Below are 17979 nucleotides of genomic sequence, written 5' to 3'. Positions count from 1 at the left end.
CCCAAAATATTTTTGTATGTCTCACAATCATTTCCTACTCTACTATTTAGATCCCCAACAAGGACCAACTTTTCCTTTTTCATTGTGTCAGTTGCTTTTTCTAAAGCCTCAAAAAATTCCTCCACTTCTACCTTAGTAGAACCTTCTGTGGGACCATAGGCACAAATAAGTCTCATTGTCCAGTTCCCCATTCTCATATTTGCCCACATTACTCTACTTGAGACTGGCTGCCATTCAAGAAGATTAGCCTCGTATTTTGTGTTGAATACTATGGCTACTCCTTCTTTTCCTTGATTGTCATTGCCTGAATATAACATTTTGTATTTATTGCTCAGAAAGATCTCACCAGTTTTGGTCTTTTTTGTTTCAGTCACCCCTATTATGTCGATCTGGTACTTATCTAATTCCTCAGCTAGCTCCATTTCTTTGCCATTCAGGCTTCTTACGTTGATAGTACCGATCTTTAACTCTGGTGATGTTGAGTTGGGGTTTGTTTTCAGATTTGTCTTTATTCTTTATCTTTATTCTTTGTCTTTATCTTTATTCTATATTACTAATTAGCTGTGCGCGCTTTTTTCCCTCGTAACGTTACTCACTTACTCTACTGTGTATTATGTTTATCCACCTTCTGTATTTATTAGTTGTATGTCTATGAACACTGAAAAATTTATTTGTAAGACTGCGTCATCAGTATATCAAATATTCGGCATAAGACTCAATAAAACTTCCGGTAGATCTCTCTCTTACTAGCATAAATTCCTTCAACAAAGTTTACATAAACAGTTGTGGTTCTTAAGTAATTGAACTGCACTTTTAATGCCTTAGTTGTTTCCTGCTCACAAGTCCGATTTATTTAGGAACAGTGCAGTTGTAAAATAAAGGATCAGGCAGCACTCTTTTAACAAATAATTAAAACACATTTATTTACATTAATATGAAATATACATGAATCAAACGACAGGGAGATTGCTTTCTCTACCCATCTATAAAATCTTTAGCATAAAATTAGAACCCTTTCACTTCAACACTAAATAATCACTTTAACTCTAAAACTTATTTACTCTCTGCTTAAAAATTCAACTTATTAAACGTCTAGTTTACTCGCAAAGAGGTTAACTAACTCTCTGTTAAGTTATTTTTACAAATTTGATATCAACTTCTAACATGCCAATTGACTCTCTTATGGACGCTTCTTATTACTATTAAACTAATTCTTAACAGTCCATATACATCATATCTCCTAGATTATAAGAGAAAATATACAAAAGAATGTAACTTACAGAGGCTCTGTATCACACATTCAATCAAGTCTTTTACTAAAGTCTTTATGGCTTTTCTTTCATCTCGAGTTTTAGGCTTCCTTCAGGAGTATCTTGCTTCAGCGGTATCATGTCGGGATATTAGCAGGCTTTTGGACTGCAGTCTGCAGTACTCAAATAGCACATACAAGAGGTTTCAGCATATGGGCAAATTCTCCTCTGGATCCTACTTCAGGAACTTCTGCTTCTAGCTGCCACCACTTCTGCTACTAACTGCCGATGACTGTAACCGCCTCCGACTGGCTCTGGCTCTTTTCAGTAACAGCACTTCGCCTTTGCTCTCTTGGCACTTGGATCTTAGCTCTCCTCTGTCGGCAACTGGACCCTCTTCTTTGTAATTGGTGATGCCTTTGACTTTGCTAGAGTTGAGACTTGCAAAATCCCAAGGAAATGGAAGCAGGGCAAAATAATTCCTTTTAATAAAGGAAACTCCATGACTGTAGCAGTAAATTATAGACCAATCATTATCTCAGGAGTGGTGGTAAAAGTACTGGAAAAATTGGTCAAAGAGAGAATTCAGGAATAAGTGGATAGGAATATGATACTCTATGAGGGAAAGCAGCACCATTCTATTTATCCAACTCAGCAGTCACTCTGAGTTGAATAAAGAGAATGGTACAATGATTCTGCTGGATTTTTCAAAAGAATTTGACAGATATCACATGGAACTCTGTTATGCAAATTAGAACAAATGGGAATGGATATGAAAATGGTGATATGAATACGAGAATTGTTGATGAATGAATGGATGCCAAAAACTATTGATGATTACTGTGATGCTACAAGGTTCTATGCTTAAACCACTGCTGCTTAATTTGTAAATAAATGATAGAGGAAATAATTTGAAGGAAATATTTGGTTGTCTGCTGATGATACAAAATTAGGTAGGGCAACCAAGGCAAAGTAGAGACCTTGCAGGGTGATTTAAATAGGCTGATAATATGGACAAAACATAACGGATATCATTTTAATGTGGAAAAGTGTCAAGTTATGCATTTTGGAATGAAAATATTACAAGCTGTGTACTACACTGATGGAAATGTAATGCAAGAAATTTGGGAGTGGTAGAAGATAGAGTTGAAATTTAGAAGGCATATTGTTAAGAATGCAAAGGTAGTTCATAGGATTACTTGGTTATTGAAGAACACACAACAAGCAGAGATAATGAAGTTATCATTCCTCTTTATAGAGCTTTGACACACACACACACACACACACACACACACACACACACACACACACACACACACACACACACACACACACACACACACACACACACAAAAACCTGAGCACAGATCACTATGCTCAGGTCTGGTCATCTATGTTTCTTTTGGATGAGGAAGTAGTGGAGAGGATTCAGAGGTGAGTGACCTGTTGAATGTTCTATGAGGACGAAGTGAGGGTTTATGGATTGCAAAAGTTGGTTGATAAGCAAAAACGAGAGAATATGAAAGAAAAGTTAAAGTTACTTAATGGGTTTATAGGACTGATGCAAAGGAATATCTTAGTACAGGGGACAGAACAAGTGGTCATCCCTGGAAGTTGAGTAAATGTGTAGTTACGAAAGGTGTGAGGACTAGATTTTTCACTTGGAGAGTAGTCAATGGGTTGATAGAGTCAGTTGCATGTGCTTTGTCTATTAATGGATTCAAGGACAGATATGATGGATATTGTGTGGATAGTTTGGATCTTCCATGATGAGTCTTCAGACTTCATAAATACTCATATCAACCAATGGTAGAGATGCAGATACACAAAAATATTAAATAAAACAAGCCCTACAAGGGATTATGAAAAAAAAAAAAAAAAAAAAAAAAAAAAAAAAAAAAAAAAAGGTGATAGGCACTCCACTGCTATCAGAAATAAGATAAAACACTAGGAGTGATCACAATTCTAAGCATACAGAGAGAGAGAGAGAAAAAAACATTATATACACTGTGCCATGTAGTTTGTAGCCTATAAGAAAGTGCAGATTTCAAATAAGGAGTAAATTTAGCATGATATATTTCTTATACAGGCCCAATAGTTCAGCATTTAGGAGAAGATGATGGAGATGAGCAAAAAAGCTTAATACAAAAAGATGTCCTCAGCACTGTTATTATGTAAGAAGAATCGCTGTTTTATTCTGGTCCTTGTGTTAATCCCAGGTTTGCCTAAACCTGAATTAAGGGTCATGGTAAAATCTTAAGGCAAAAAAAGACTTTCTAATATTCCTTAACTTTTGCATATTTGCATATATGCAAATCTGCACTTATCAACAGATAAGAATGCCACCATACATAACAAGTTCACAGACTACTGCATAGTTAAACAGAACGAGGCAAATTCCACATTTGCCAGCATGGTTGGCTGAGTGGTTAATATACCTACTCTCCAACCAACAAGCTGCAGGTTTGAATCCAACTATTAACATGGATGTTTGTGACTGTTTTTAGGTAGGAGATAAATTTCACTGGATAGTATGAGACTCTGTTTGGTCTCTACAGTAGAATTTCTGGATTATGCAAAAAATAAATAAAAATTTAGAAAATAATAATAAAAAAAATCCATAGCATACCTGTGGCCCTAAATGTACTACGGATATACAACTTTTCATGCATGGACACATAAAAACACACAACATAGAAGTGCTTGTAAAACAGGGCTGCCTTTTTAAATGGTAGGCTAAGGCTACAAAGAAAGTATACTTTGAACTATAATGATTGACAACTATTCAAGTTTTTTTCACTTGGTTAAAAATTAAATTAAACTTGCAAAAATTTTATTATATTCTTGTTTAATCCTTTATCCAAGTGTAAACAAACTTTGGGAAGTAACAAAAGGTTTTGTCTTTTAGCAAAAGCTTTTGTCTGGATAGTAACCTTCCCATAATGAATAGCATTATAAATGTCTGAAAGGATGTGTGCCTCACTCACATTCTGGGATACTAAGGCAAGTGATGTGAAGTCATCAGCTTCTATATACAAAGTAGCCTAGTCATGAAGATAATTCAAGCAGAAACGTGTTTGCTTACACTTGGATAAAGGATTAATATAATTTCTTGGCAAGTTTAATTCAAGTTTATAGAGACTCTGCTCAGTCTTAAGATCAGAGAACCAGCAAAAAAAACGTATATATACAGTAATCAAGATCAGTCTACTATACGAGCAATTTAGGCATATAATTCTTATTTGACTCTCTGTACTTATTTCTTGACGCTTGTTAATTCTCTGCAATTAGTCCGCATGGTTAGCTGAGTGGCTATGCACTTTGCAACCATAAGCCTGGAAAAGGAATGTCCTGGATTCGATTTCCATCACTGACACAAGGAGCTTAGGATCTTTCTCAGACATAGCCAAATTAGCCGGTCTTGGGTGTGGAATGCAGGGTTTTTTCTCCCCAGTTTATCTGAGGTTTTTCCTCCCACAAGCAAGACATAGGATATACTGGGAGGCATAGGGCCAACCACCTTATCCTCGTTTAATGGTTGCGGTTATAAGGAATAGAAACTCTCGACACCGTAAAGGTAAAAGAGTGAATGAAACTACATTTATGGCATAAGGAGAAAATTGTCAAGTAAAGGAAAATTGCTTGCAGTATACACCTATATACAGCATGTTAGCACACAAACACACACACTAAGAAATAAAACTTATGATATGCATGAGCAAATTCTGTGGTATTACAATGCACTGAGATGAAACTCCTTGCATGATTTACTAGTATCACTCTAGAAACTTTTGCTTTTTTTGGGTGGTGACACTCTTCTAACAAAGCCAGTGACCAAATAAAACAACTATATAAGTAAAGGAATTTCTGAATGGCATCTTCATGAAAAATACTGCTTACTCTAACTGATAATTTTGATTACTGACAGCATATAATGAAGTTGTGAGGAATCACATTCCCTTGACTTTAAAAAGCTTTCCCCCATCTTCTTTCATAATATCGATGCCTACTGCCTGAAAACGTTTGTGTTTGCCCTCAAAATAGGCTTTGCAGATTATCTAATCCCTAGCTCATCTGCAGCACTATGGTATTATTGGTTTACAATCTTTATGTGGGCAGAATTTACATAAAAAAAAAAAAACTGTGTTTTTTTTCATAAAAACAAACAAACAAACAAACAACAACAACAACAGTTGTAGATTTATAACTATAAAAACACCCGAATTTCATTTCTATATTTGAACCAAGACTTTATCTAACTGAACTCAAAATACAACTATACCTTTTCAACTCTTATAGCAACTCTGTTTTGAGTTTGTAGACGTTGCGGTGGTGAAGAATACTGATATTTTCTTTGCCCTTCAAAGTTAATTTCTGATGCCACTGAGTTTCTGATATCTGTAGGATATTTTGAATTGCCTTTAATAGTGACATCCTTTTTCACATTAGTACACAAGCGTTTATGACTAGAATCTGAAATATATTTCAAACTAGTAAACAGATGTAACAATACAGAAGGCAATCAAAGAATTGAAATAAACTTAGCTTACTGAAAAGAAAGATACAGGGTGGCCATAAAATAACTTTCCCTCTTTGGAGGCATCTGTAGCTAAAACCAATAAATGGAATGAGACTAAATTTTATATTGAGACTTTTGACGGCATGGGGAGATGATTTCCGCAAAAAAAGTTTTAGTACCAAAAGTCGCCGATAGGGGAAATTTTGACGCTGGCAAAGCTGAAAACAAGCAGATAATTACATTAAAGGGAGATAAAATGGAATAATAATATTTCGATGGTGTAAGCAACAGCCTCGTCACTCATTCCAGCTGGATATGATCATTACAATGATGATAATAATAATAAATAAACTAAAACAACACTTGTGAGAGAGAGAGAAATTAATGTAGTGATTGAACTTACAGGAAATAATGTTTTATTCATCAGAATCAGGGTCCCCTGGACAACATACACGATTTCCAATGTGCTGACCTTTCTTATGTACAACAAATTGCATCCGGTGTGCGACATGCTCTACAGCTGAGGAGTCGGATTGGATGTTCATAACAGTCCGTTTTATGTTCTCTTTCAAGACATGCAATTTGGAAACGCCATCAACATACACAACAGATTTCATTACCCCCACAGCCAAAAGTCATCTTTTTACCCGCGTTTACTGCAAATATTTGACTGCTTTCGGCTCTGCCAGCACCAAAATTTCTGCGACTTTTGGTACTAAATATGTTTTACGCAGAAATCATCTCCCTATGCCTTCAAAAGTCTCAATATAAAATTTGGTCTCATTCCATTTATTGGTTTTAGCTACAGATGCCTCCAAAGAGGGAAAATTATTTTATAGCCACCCTGTATTTATATGAAAAATCGTTATAACATTGTCCTAAAAGTATGTTTTCTCAATACTCATACAGTAATCCTTCAATCATCAAATTGTACTGAGAAATAATTAACTAAAGGGAAGAGGGGAGAAAGTGCTTATGGATAACTGGATGGAGACCTCCATATAGCCTTTTAAGTAATGTGAAAAACTGACCAAGGTTTCTGATCTAGTGTCCAATCCTCATTTTCTTATGGTGCACCCTGTTAGTTATCTAACTGGATACTGAACGAATGAGGAAGGGCTGGCAATCTGGAATTTAGCAGACCAAATTGTATTTGTATTGGCTTAAATCATAATGCAAAATGATGGTACAAGAGTTTGTATTGACTCACCAGACAGAATTTCATGCTGGTTGGGGTATCTCCCAGTTAAATAAGGCCATTATTGCTTCCCTCAGGACAAACAGCAAAATGTCAGCAAATGGAACAAATTCAAAAATATATTCCAGCTCAACACCTACAAAATTCAAGACTTGCACCATCAACATATGAAGTATCAATAAAAAAGAAATGGAACTAGAAGAAGAATTAGATAAGTACCAGGCTGATATAATAGGTGTTACCGAAACAAAGAAGATAAACAGGTGAGATCTTTCTAAGCAGCAATGCATGATATTATATTCAGGCAATAATGATCAGGAAAAGAAGAAGTAGCTATAGTACTCAACACTAAATATGAGGATAATCATCTTGAATTGCAGGCAATGTCAAGTATGGTGATGTGAGCAAATATCAGAATGAGGAACTGGACATAAAGAATTATTTGTGCCTATGAATTTTACAAACCACTAATGGGAAAAGGTCTCCTTGTCAGAGATCTGAATAGCAGAGTAGGAAATTATTATCCGACATTAAGACATTTTTTTGGAACATTTGAAATAAAGAGCAAAGTCTAGAACACAGGCTTGCCATAAATTCTGTTACAACCTTTGCACCCTCCCCCCCTCTACCCACAGAACTGTACAAGTCCAGTTCCTTTAGTGGCACTGTGTTGAGCCAACATTTTATGTGTTTAACAGAAGAGAGAGAGAGTTATCTAGCTGTACAGGTTAATATGCAGTGGGGAGATTATGAGAACCATGTAGCTGTAATAGCACTTCACAAGGTTGGAATGCGGCCACCTATTATTTTCTCTTCGCTTTCTCATCCATCCACTAGGAGGGACTGAGTTCCCTAATGAGGAGTTTACGATGAACTAATGATCTGCTTGTCACTCCTCTGCTGCATCCCCTAAGGGCAAGTATTCATGACTATAAATCCATGTATGTTCACTGAACTGATTTTCCTGTTCTGAGGGATGAAAAACTTGAGTTTCCAGATGAAAAAAAACCCTCTATCTCCATATAAGACCAGCTAACTCACCTTTAGTCAAAAGAGACAAAGATTCCTCACGTCATGGACAGGAATCGAACTCAGTTCTTTTTGACCAAAGGGCTTCACATCTATATTGACTGAGCTACTGAGCTATGGAGGCTCTTTATTTTCAACATGTTAAAAACACTTGGGATCAGTAGGATGTTTGTTTGTAGGGCTATTAAGCATTATAATGATACAGAAGACATATCTGACCACCAAAGAACAGGTCAACCAACCTGCGTTAGGATGCAACAGTGTGGACTGTGAAGACACATCTTCACGGTAATCCTCTAAAAATGCAGAAAGTGATGTCATGAGAGATGAATGTTTCACAGAAAACGACATTATGTGTACTAACTGATGACCTGGGGGTGAGAGCCTGTCATTGTTTTACTGGACACTTTTAACACTGCAACTTATGTGGCAGAGGATGATAAAATCGAAAGCATTTCTCCCGTAGTACACAAACATCAGACACAGAAATGAGACTGTAATTTTCACCACTGAAGAGTCATTTAACTGCCAAAATAATTGGGTAGGTCCCTGATTAATCATATAGCACCCAGGATTTAGAGAGGTCATCATGGGGAGAGTGATGATGTATCGGAGGGGGGGGGGGATATCCAAGTTGCATTTTTGTGAGAAAAGGGTCAAAGCCTCTGCCAAAGTATATCAAGATATCATGCTGAAACATGTGGTACAGGCCACCGAACAACACCTTGTTTCAAAGAATGCAGTTGCCCTTCGAACAGGGCTCAACCTCTGTACACAAGGCAAGGACCACACAACAGAAGTTGAAGGCAAATGTGCCCCGATAACATATCATCATCTGAAAGTCTCGATCTGAATCTGCTGGACTTGAAATTGTGATTGGAGTTTGAGAGAGTAGCCTGCAAGAAATGATAATAGCATTGCCAACCTGAAGATCAATTTGGAGTGAGGAATGACAGCATCTCCATTTAATGTGTGCGCATGAAGGTAAAAGACGGACATTTCGAACATTGAGTGCTGGTATATGCACATTATACACGTGATTTGTAAATGATTTACTGATAGATTAAAGGTTTATGTTTATGGCTAGACTAGTTATTACTAACATCATGTTCAACATAAAGTTGTGCAGAAATTCATATGGAGAGAAGATGAAGGAAATAAGAAAAGTTTCAGTGACCATATTGCTGTCGTGGCAATGTTTTCCCACTGATTCAGAACATAAGAGTATACAGAGGATTTGCAATGAAAAATAATCACCATTTGGTTTTGAGAAAGATAAAATTTGAATTTCTTATTGAAAAGAAGAGTGCACAAGAAAGTTTTAAAATGAATCAAAAATGAGCAGCTTTGCAAATACACAAACATTATTTGAGACAAAATTAGAGTTTAACCTCCCTACTGGCCAGGATATATATGTGTGTGTGTGTGTGTGTGTGTGTGTGTGTGTGTGTGTGTGTGTGTTGAGCAAAACCTGGATATGATGTATAAATCTGTTGAAAGAACACGGAAAAGAAGTGCAAGCTGTCACATCCATTACAAGGTGTGATAATTCTTCACGTTGTGAAGAATACTTAACCAGATTAACTAGAATTCATAGCTGCACCTCAGTTACTTATAGCAAGAAATTCAGTTCTTCAATATGCTGGAAAACTGGAATCATAGTTATATTGAATAGACTAAATACCTAAAAAGGATTTTTATTTTTTTTACTTCTTTTATAGTATAGTTATAGTTTTTAATGTCAGAACAAAATAAGAGATCATTTCATACTTTCCTCACTTAAATATTGTATCTAATGCCTTAGTTTGACAATACATTTTATTTGTTCTTGAAGAACTTGATTTAAGATAATTATTTTTGTCAAACAATGATTTTATAATTTATAAATTAATAAAAATTTCATGTAGTACTATCATATCCTGTGCACTCCTTGAGGGTACATGTCAGGAATTTGATGATGATGATGAAAATCCGAATCTGGGGAAAAAAAAAAAAAAAAGGGAGGGGGCATATAATTCCAAACTTTATTTTTTATTCATAATCATAGTTTGAAGAATGAGATTGGCATGACAGTCTGCACTTTATGATTTTGCTTTATAAAGAACCATACAAAAATCTTTAATCATATCAAAAATGAATTATTTTTATAATGCAGCCTGCAGTTCATTTCACTTCAACTTTCTTGGGTTCTCAGAATTGCTCATTACAAACTGAAATAAATAGTTCTGAAGTAAATTGTTATGCATATATTTTCTGCTAGTTCAGATATTGTGTGGCAATTTTCAAGTAGTGACTCTTTTGCTATAACTTCTGTAATAAATTTGGTATGAAAAATCAGCAATAAAAAGAGAAAGACAACGAAAATAGGCAGAAACACCAACTGCAAACTGAATGGACCACTAACAGGACAACTAAAGAACAAGCGAAACATTTTAACTATTTAGGCACAATTTTTTAATGAAGATAGCAAATTAAATATGGAAATAGACAACAAAATATGGAATAAGAAGGAAACTAGTGAAAACACTAAAGTAACTGTATACAAGATAGTTTTCCTCAAAATTAATCAAATCATGTTCAAACCTATTTTAACTTATGGAGATCTAAGAGCTGTATCAGAAATAAAATGCTTGAACAAAGACTGGAGACTACAAATATGAGTTAGGAGAAAGTATTCAAAAATGTGTTAACAGAGCATATCCTCTACATCCCCTGAGGATACATGCCAGGAATATGATGATGTTAACTAAGGATACAGTTACAGTTAACTAAGGATGATATGTTAACCCATGCAAATTTATTAACCAAGGGTTTGGTTATTGTAAGGTTGGATAATTGAGAGATCACTGTATTTTCTAATTTCTAAATTTTATATCTTCTAAACTTATTTAAGAGATTATTATTTATTTATTCTGCTATAAAATTAATTCCTGAACACAAATTAAAAATATAAATAAAAAATGAATGTAACTCTAGCTTATATCATTATTTCTAAGGCAAATAAACTCCTGCTTTACGAACAATCACCAGGAACCAATTAATTCATAAAGGCAGGAACTACCTGTATTTTCAAGGGGTTCATATCTTGGTTGCAGTTAATATATGGATATGCACAAAAATAGGAAGGCAAATTACATATGAAGATCAGTCAATAAATTCTACAGAGATTTACAAAATCTTATAAAAATATAGTTTTACAGGCATTTTTAGCAATATGAACTTTTTAAGAATAACCTATGCAGACAATATTTTTGAAAAGTTAAATGGACACTTTACATATAAAATATTAAATTCAGTATTTATTAAAATTTAACAAGTGTTTTATCAGCTATATCATCTTAGAGAAAAAATAAAAAGCATGAAAAAAATTAATGAAAATCATAATGAAATAAGGAGGCCATTATACATAAGTAAATAAGAATAACAGTCTAGCAGATGCCATTTAAAAAGTGTGGATATGAAGCCTTTGAAAATACAGGTAGTTCCTGCCTTTATGAATTAATTGGTTCCTGGTGACTGTTCGTAAAGCAGGAGTTTATTTGCCTTAGAAGTAATGATATAAGCTAGAGTTACATTCATAAGAAGGAATTTATAAAATATAAAATGAATATTAAATGATAAGAAAAGACTTTACTTGCCAAAGATTTACATATTTAAAACATACCAAAAGAAAAATTTTAAATTAATAAAGATTCTTTGAAAAAAAAAATTAGCTCATTTCTATATCACCAGTGAATCAGCAGCCGTCGAGGTAATAGGAGATATATTAGCAAGCTTTGGTGCATCTTTTTTTCTTTTTTTTCCAAAGAAGGCTTGAGTGTCATCTGCTTCATTGATTTTCACTTCTTTTCATTTAAAATAGCAAGCAGAAGAATTATTCATTTCACGGGAAAATTTACTAAATCATTCTAAGTCTGAATCTTGCGATTCAAAGATTGCTCGAGTTTTTTCGAGAAGTTTAAATGCTTCTTCTAGGCCTTTTTAAAGTGAAAAACTGAGTTGGAGCTTCATATTCGTTATCTTCTTTGTATTTTTCATTTCGTTCTTGTTCTTCTAATTCAAGGAGATCATTGGGCAAGAGTTCCATAGTGTGAGATTGAAACAGCTCATTAACATCACCTTCCAAAACTTCCATTTGCAACTGGTTAGTCATACTTAAGATCGCTTGAGTTTCAGAATTCACAATCATTGTTGGGTCTTCAAAGCCATCAAAATTATCATTAAACAGAGGACAAAGTTTATGCCATAATCCTTTCATAGTTTTTTAATTATTAGTTAAATAATTATTTAATTCATAGTTAGTTAATTATTACCCACTTGATGGCTGGCAATAATTTTGTATTTTTTCTCTAACATAATTGCTTTTCTTACACTTGGACTTGCCGATAGTTCTTCGGCATGAAACTCTTAGATTTCGATCTCCGAGTTTCGTATCCGGCTTTAAAATAATGAGGGATTTATTATCCCCTTAACTTAATTTATGCTGCCGGAAAAATAGCCTCTTGGCTCTTTATTGTAATAATTGCTTTTCTTTATTTCTTATGCTCATTTTCTGGTTTTGCACTGTTGCTTCTGTTTGAAATTGTTGGAAAATTGAGTGCGTTATAGTTAAAAAGAAAACAAAATAAAAAATCAGGTGTAATTGAAGAAAACTATGAATTACACACTTGCATCGCAAAGGTTGGTGAGGATTTAGGCTCGTTCTAATGGTAGACTTCTGTGGCAAGTGTGTAAACTGTTTCAACACCATAGCCAAGGAAGCAAGACTTGTTGCTGTATGAGGCCTCCCGGATCTTCCCTTGTGCACATTACACAAGATATACCACGGGGCTCAAACTTATCACGAATATGTGCAACTGTCAGATGTGTTGGAGGGTGTGTTGCAAACTCACGCCTCTATTGTCATTAAACTTCACCAACATTCTCAAATTTGAAATACCACTTTAAAATGGTTTTTCTTTCCTCAAACAATAATTGTTTCTCGGTCACGTGTTGATGTTAATATTCATATGAGTAACGATATCTTTTGAGAGAACATCTGTTAAAGTGTGTATACATTTTTTTTTTATGGTGTGTGTGTGTGTGTGTGTGTGTGCGTGCGTGGATCTATATAGATCACATAATGAAAAAAAGTGAAATTAGAATTTGGGATGTCAAACTTAGCTCTTCACTTTATGCAGATATGTTATTCTAAACTCATCCAGTACAAGTCTCCAGGATTTTCTGGCTAAATTACATAAAAGTCTTAACAAATTTGGCATGAAAACTAGGGAAAAAAAAAAGACAAAGTATGAAAATAGATATGAACACAGAAAACTTAGCTGCATGCTTAATGGAGAATCTGTAGAACAAATAAAATATTTCAACTATTTAGCACAGTTTTTAGTGAAGATGACAAGTTATAAATCTGGAAATAGACAACAGCATAAGCAAAGCTGGTATGGTGGGGGAGCCAACTGAATAAATTTGTGTGGAATAAGAGAGAAGTTAGCCAAAACATCAAACTAGCGATATAGAAAACAGTGTTCAAACCAGTTTTAAGTTATGGATCGGAGAGTTGGGTTAGAAATAAAGCACTTAATCAAAGACTAGAGACCACAGATATGAGATTTCTGAGAAAAAGTAGGGGAGTGAACAGATGGCAGAATCTATTGGAAATTAAGACATTATGAATGAACTTGACATTGTTTGCCTTCAAGAATCTGTGAGCAGCACTAATCTAAAGTGGTATGGTCACTTAAATAGAATGAGAGAAGAAAGATTAGCAAAACAGGTGTTTGATGTCAAGATGACACAAAAAATGATTCTAAGTGGATTGATTCAGTCAGAAGTGCCTTAGAAGTATGAAATATTAGATATCACAATATTGGAGTGCTGAAAATAATAGACTAATTTGGAGGAAAATTGTGGATAGGAGATTGATAATGTAAACTCAAAAAATCATGTAGTGCTGTCATAATAGCCTGAACACCTCTTGAGGGTACATATCAGGAAATTGATGATGACAGACATTTACCTGTAAGCTAGGTAATCTTCTCCATAGTTCTGACATTCAATTTTTGAAGGTCGGAACTATGGGGAAGTTAAATAAAATACCTCAGAAGTTAAATAAATTACTGTAGAGAATTCAGTTTTAATATAAGAATGGAATAGCATGCAGGTTGAGGTTACTTTCCTTCTCACTCATACCATCTACAATGTATAGATATGCAACTCTGTAGCTCTACTAAACCTTACTGTTTTTCATTCCATTCCATGTAACATGCAGTTGTAGTCTTGATATTGAGCTATTAATCTTGAGGTAGCATCCTGAAATATAATCTGGTATAACAACTATTGATATAAAAAGGATAAAATTTATGTCCTATAAAGCTAGGTTGTGGTTTATAAGTTCAAAAATTTGAAGTGCCATAACGGATAGTCACTGATGATCTTGAATACTCCTCAGCATGAGCAATTACAAATCCTGTCACAGGAGAATTCACTGTTAGGTGGCCTTCATGTAGCATCTAAGAAATGCAGGGAACCAACAAGGACTACTCTACTGTATGATTGACAAAATGAGTAATCTTCACTTTCTTGAGGTGCACCTTGTCAGATATCCACCTAGATACTGAAAGAACAATGATCAGTAGTTAAAGTATTCAACAACAACAAACACAAACTTCTTGAAGAACAAGCAATTTCAATTACAGTGATATGACAAAATTGCAGATTTGGAAACTGGAGAATAAGGCTTATTTGCAGCTGTGATCCCACCAAAGATTCTAATAAGGAAAAAGTAAAGGAATTTTTAGTCATTAAACAGGGTAGCTGACATAAAACAAAACAATGGCTCTTCTTGGAGAGCTATACAAAGCAAGAAATGAATACCAGACTGCCATGCAAACACATTTTGAGAAAAGAGCAAAACTAACAATAACAGCAAGTACCTGCTAGATTTCAGTTCAGGACTTGTATTAGTCATTATAAACCCATGTTCCAATGCAAAGATGTGCATAAATTCACCCAAAAAAGAATATAAAAGCAATAAGAAAAAATCTTAAGTTATTACTGATAATGATATGCTAGTTCAGGATATACGATTATGCAGGGGATTTGAAATAGACAGTGATCACTATTTAGAGTTCGACAAAAAAGAATAGGAGTCAAAAACTAGATAACTGAGAGGAGACTTTTACATAACCTTTAAGGAATGCAGAAAACCAACTAGGGCTTGAGGCATAATATCCAATCCTCACCTTCATGTGGTATACCCCATTAGTAGATATCCACTGAATACTGAACAAACGAGAATGAGCTGGTAATGTAGGACTTATGAAGGAATTGTATTCTGTATTGAATTAAACCAGAAACCAACACAATGGTACAACATAATTTCATGCTAGTTGAGGCACAGCCTTAAAAAATATCATAATGCTTTTGTCAAGGAGCTATAGAAAACAGTGAAACGACAGCTCATAGAACAAACTTAATGTCAGCAAAATTGAAATAAGCACATCGACATAAGTGGTATTGATATTTAGATCCAGAAGAAATAGCTAAGTGTCAGATAAAAAAATGAAAAAAGCTGCTACTTGTTGGATATCTAAACAGCAAGACAGGAAATTAATCCTATGCATATAGAAATATTTTGGGAAAATTTGGAGAAAAGGGTAAAGCTAATAAATAATGGTAAGTGCCTGCTGGATTTCTGTTCAGGACTTCCCTAATGCTATGTTTCAACATAAACCTGCACAACATAGATATGGAAAGGCAGCTGCAATAGTGACATTCAACCAAAAATGCTTTGCTGGCCTTGTTGACCGCATAGTTAGTGTACCCACTCTCTAACCAACAGATTTTGGGTTCTAATCCCACCATGGGCATGGATGTTTGTGATTATCTTTAGGTGGGAGATCACTGCCCTGCTTATTGGGGGACTGAAGTGGCTTGAAAAAAAAAAGTTCCATATCTGGTTTCTGGAGCAGGGTTTCCAGATTATGTAAAAATAAAAAAATAAAATAAAATAAAAATATATAATTAAATATAATGAGATTAAAAAAATGAAAAAAAAAATCCTCAGACCACTCACAGCATAAATGTGCTATGGGTTTACTAATAACCTTTCATAGGTAGGAACCACAAAAAATAAATAAATAAAAATTTTACAGTGACTATGGTATAATTTAGAAGGCTGAATTTTGGAAGATTGGAGTAGAGCTCTCATAGTTCCCATATTATTATTATAGTTCGCCCACCGATTTGAGGTCCCTCGACACTTCTGCGCATCTTAGAAAAAGAAGAATCCATTCCGATAATAGGGTAATCAGTCCGTATAGTGGGATGAGTTGTTTATTATTACCGGTTGGAAAATTAACTTCTCTTTTATGATTATTGTAGTTAACTATGTTGCTTGTATAACAGTTGGAAAATTTTACCTATAAAGCACGTGATTTCGCATGTTGGCGACCAATTCGGACGTCCTTCATTTTTTTTCTCCCCTTTAGCATGAATCGACTATTCTTGGAAAGACGCGAAGCAGGGACCTGGAAACGGTGGGCGAACTATATTACGTAACACCTCCAGGGAGTCCAAAGACTCATCGAGGGAGGGAACCTAGTCTCCAACTACACGAACGCCATCTACTGCCTACCACCACCACCAGTAGCATTTCCAAAGATGATCACAAACATCCGTGCCCACAGCAAAATTCGAACCCGCAGCCTTTTGGCTGGAGAGCAGATACGCTAACCACTCAGACAACCAAGCTGATGATATATAAAAAGGGAAATAAAGCAATGTATTTCTCTACTAAGTATTCTAGGTAAGAGTTATGCAAGCATACTTTGTTAAGAGACAAAGAAAATTGTGGAAGAGTTTAGGTCAAATACAAATTGTCATGATCAGATTTTCACGTTATATGATCATTATGAAACATTACAAAAGAAAATAGTATTAAAATATCATATTAGCAAAGATATCAAAATTAGCTCTGCTTTGTGTAGATGATGTTCTACTACTAAACTAATCCTAGTTTAAACTTAAACCAATCTTCCAGGTTTCTTTAACTAAATTTAATAGCTGTAACTTATTTAGTGGGAAAATTAACAATAAAATGACCAAAATTATGAAAACAGGCAGGAATATGAAAAACTTCAACTGCATTCTCAATGGAGAATCTATAGAACAAATAAAATATTTCAGCTATTCAGGCAAAATTTTTATTGAGGATGGTACAATAAAAATGGAAATAGAATAAGCAAAGCTAGCATGGTAGAGAGCTGACTGAATACCTTTATATGAAATAAAGGAGAAATTAGCCAAAACACTAAACCAGCTATATACAAACAATGTTTGAACAGTTTTAATTTATGGATCTGAGCTGGGTTAGAAATAAAACAACTGTTGAAAGACTGGAGACTACGTATATGACAGCTCTGATAGTAGAATTCAGATGGCAGAATCATGTTAAAAATGATGACATTAGGAAGGAATCTAACATTTCGCATTCAAGAATGTATGAGCAGAGCTAATATAGAATGGTATGGTTAATTAAACAGAATGGGAGAGGAAAGGTTAACAAATAAGCAGTTGATGCCAAGATGGCAAGGAAAAAACCAGAAGCACACCAAGATCTACGTGGATTGATGCAGTCAGAAGTGTCCTAGAAGACAGAAATATGAGATCATATAATATTGGCATACTAACAAGTGAGTCTCATTCAGAGGTAAACTGGTAATAATACGAACTTAATCATGTAGCACTGTGGTAGTATCCTATAGAGTAGTGTTTCTCAAACTTCAGATATCCGTGTACCCCCTTCTTAAATTTTCATTATTACCAAATACCCCCTTATCAAAATAATAATAATAAATAAATAAAAAGTATATTTCATTTTAAATGTCTATTTTACTGGAATTTAGATGTACATGTAAACAGAAAAATATGATTTATTTTTAATAGAACAAAATTTATAAAGATACTATAAATTTTTACTTAAT

At 34.5% G+C, this 17979-nt stretch overlaps 1 protein-coding gene across 1 annotated transcript in view; it reads right to left on the bottom strand.

Moving 5' to 3' along the window:
* LOC150108484 (uncharacterized) overlaps positions 1 to 17979 on the bottom strand; it is a 178810-nt gene that overhangs the window by 52866 nt on the left and 107965 nt on the right. The window contains exon 9 of the mRNA XM_090415892.1: positions 5533 to 5723. Coding sequence (XP_090272018.1) covers positions 5533 to 5723 — 191 coding nt within the window. The remainder of the gene's footprint in view (positions 1 to 5532; positions 5724 to 17979) is intronic.

The sequence above is a fragment of the Typopeltis vanoorti genome, chromosome 3 (assembly GCF_054136105.1).
Source record: "Typopeltis vanoorti isolate ZY-2024b chromosome 3, IOZ_Tvanoo_1.0, whole genome shotgun sequence".
NCBI lineage: Eukaryota > Metazoa > Arthropoda > Arachnida > Uropygi > Thelyphonidae > Typopeltis > Typopeltis vanoorti.
Note: the sequence above shows the minus strand (reverse complement) of the source record. Positions and strands in the feature narration are given on the sequence as shown.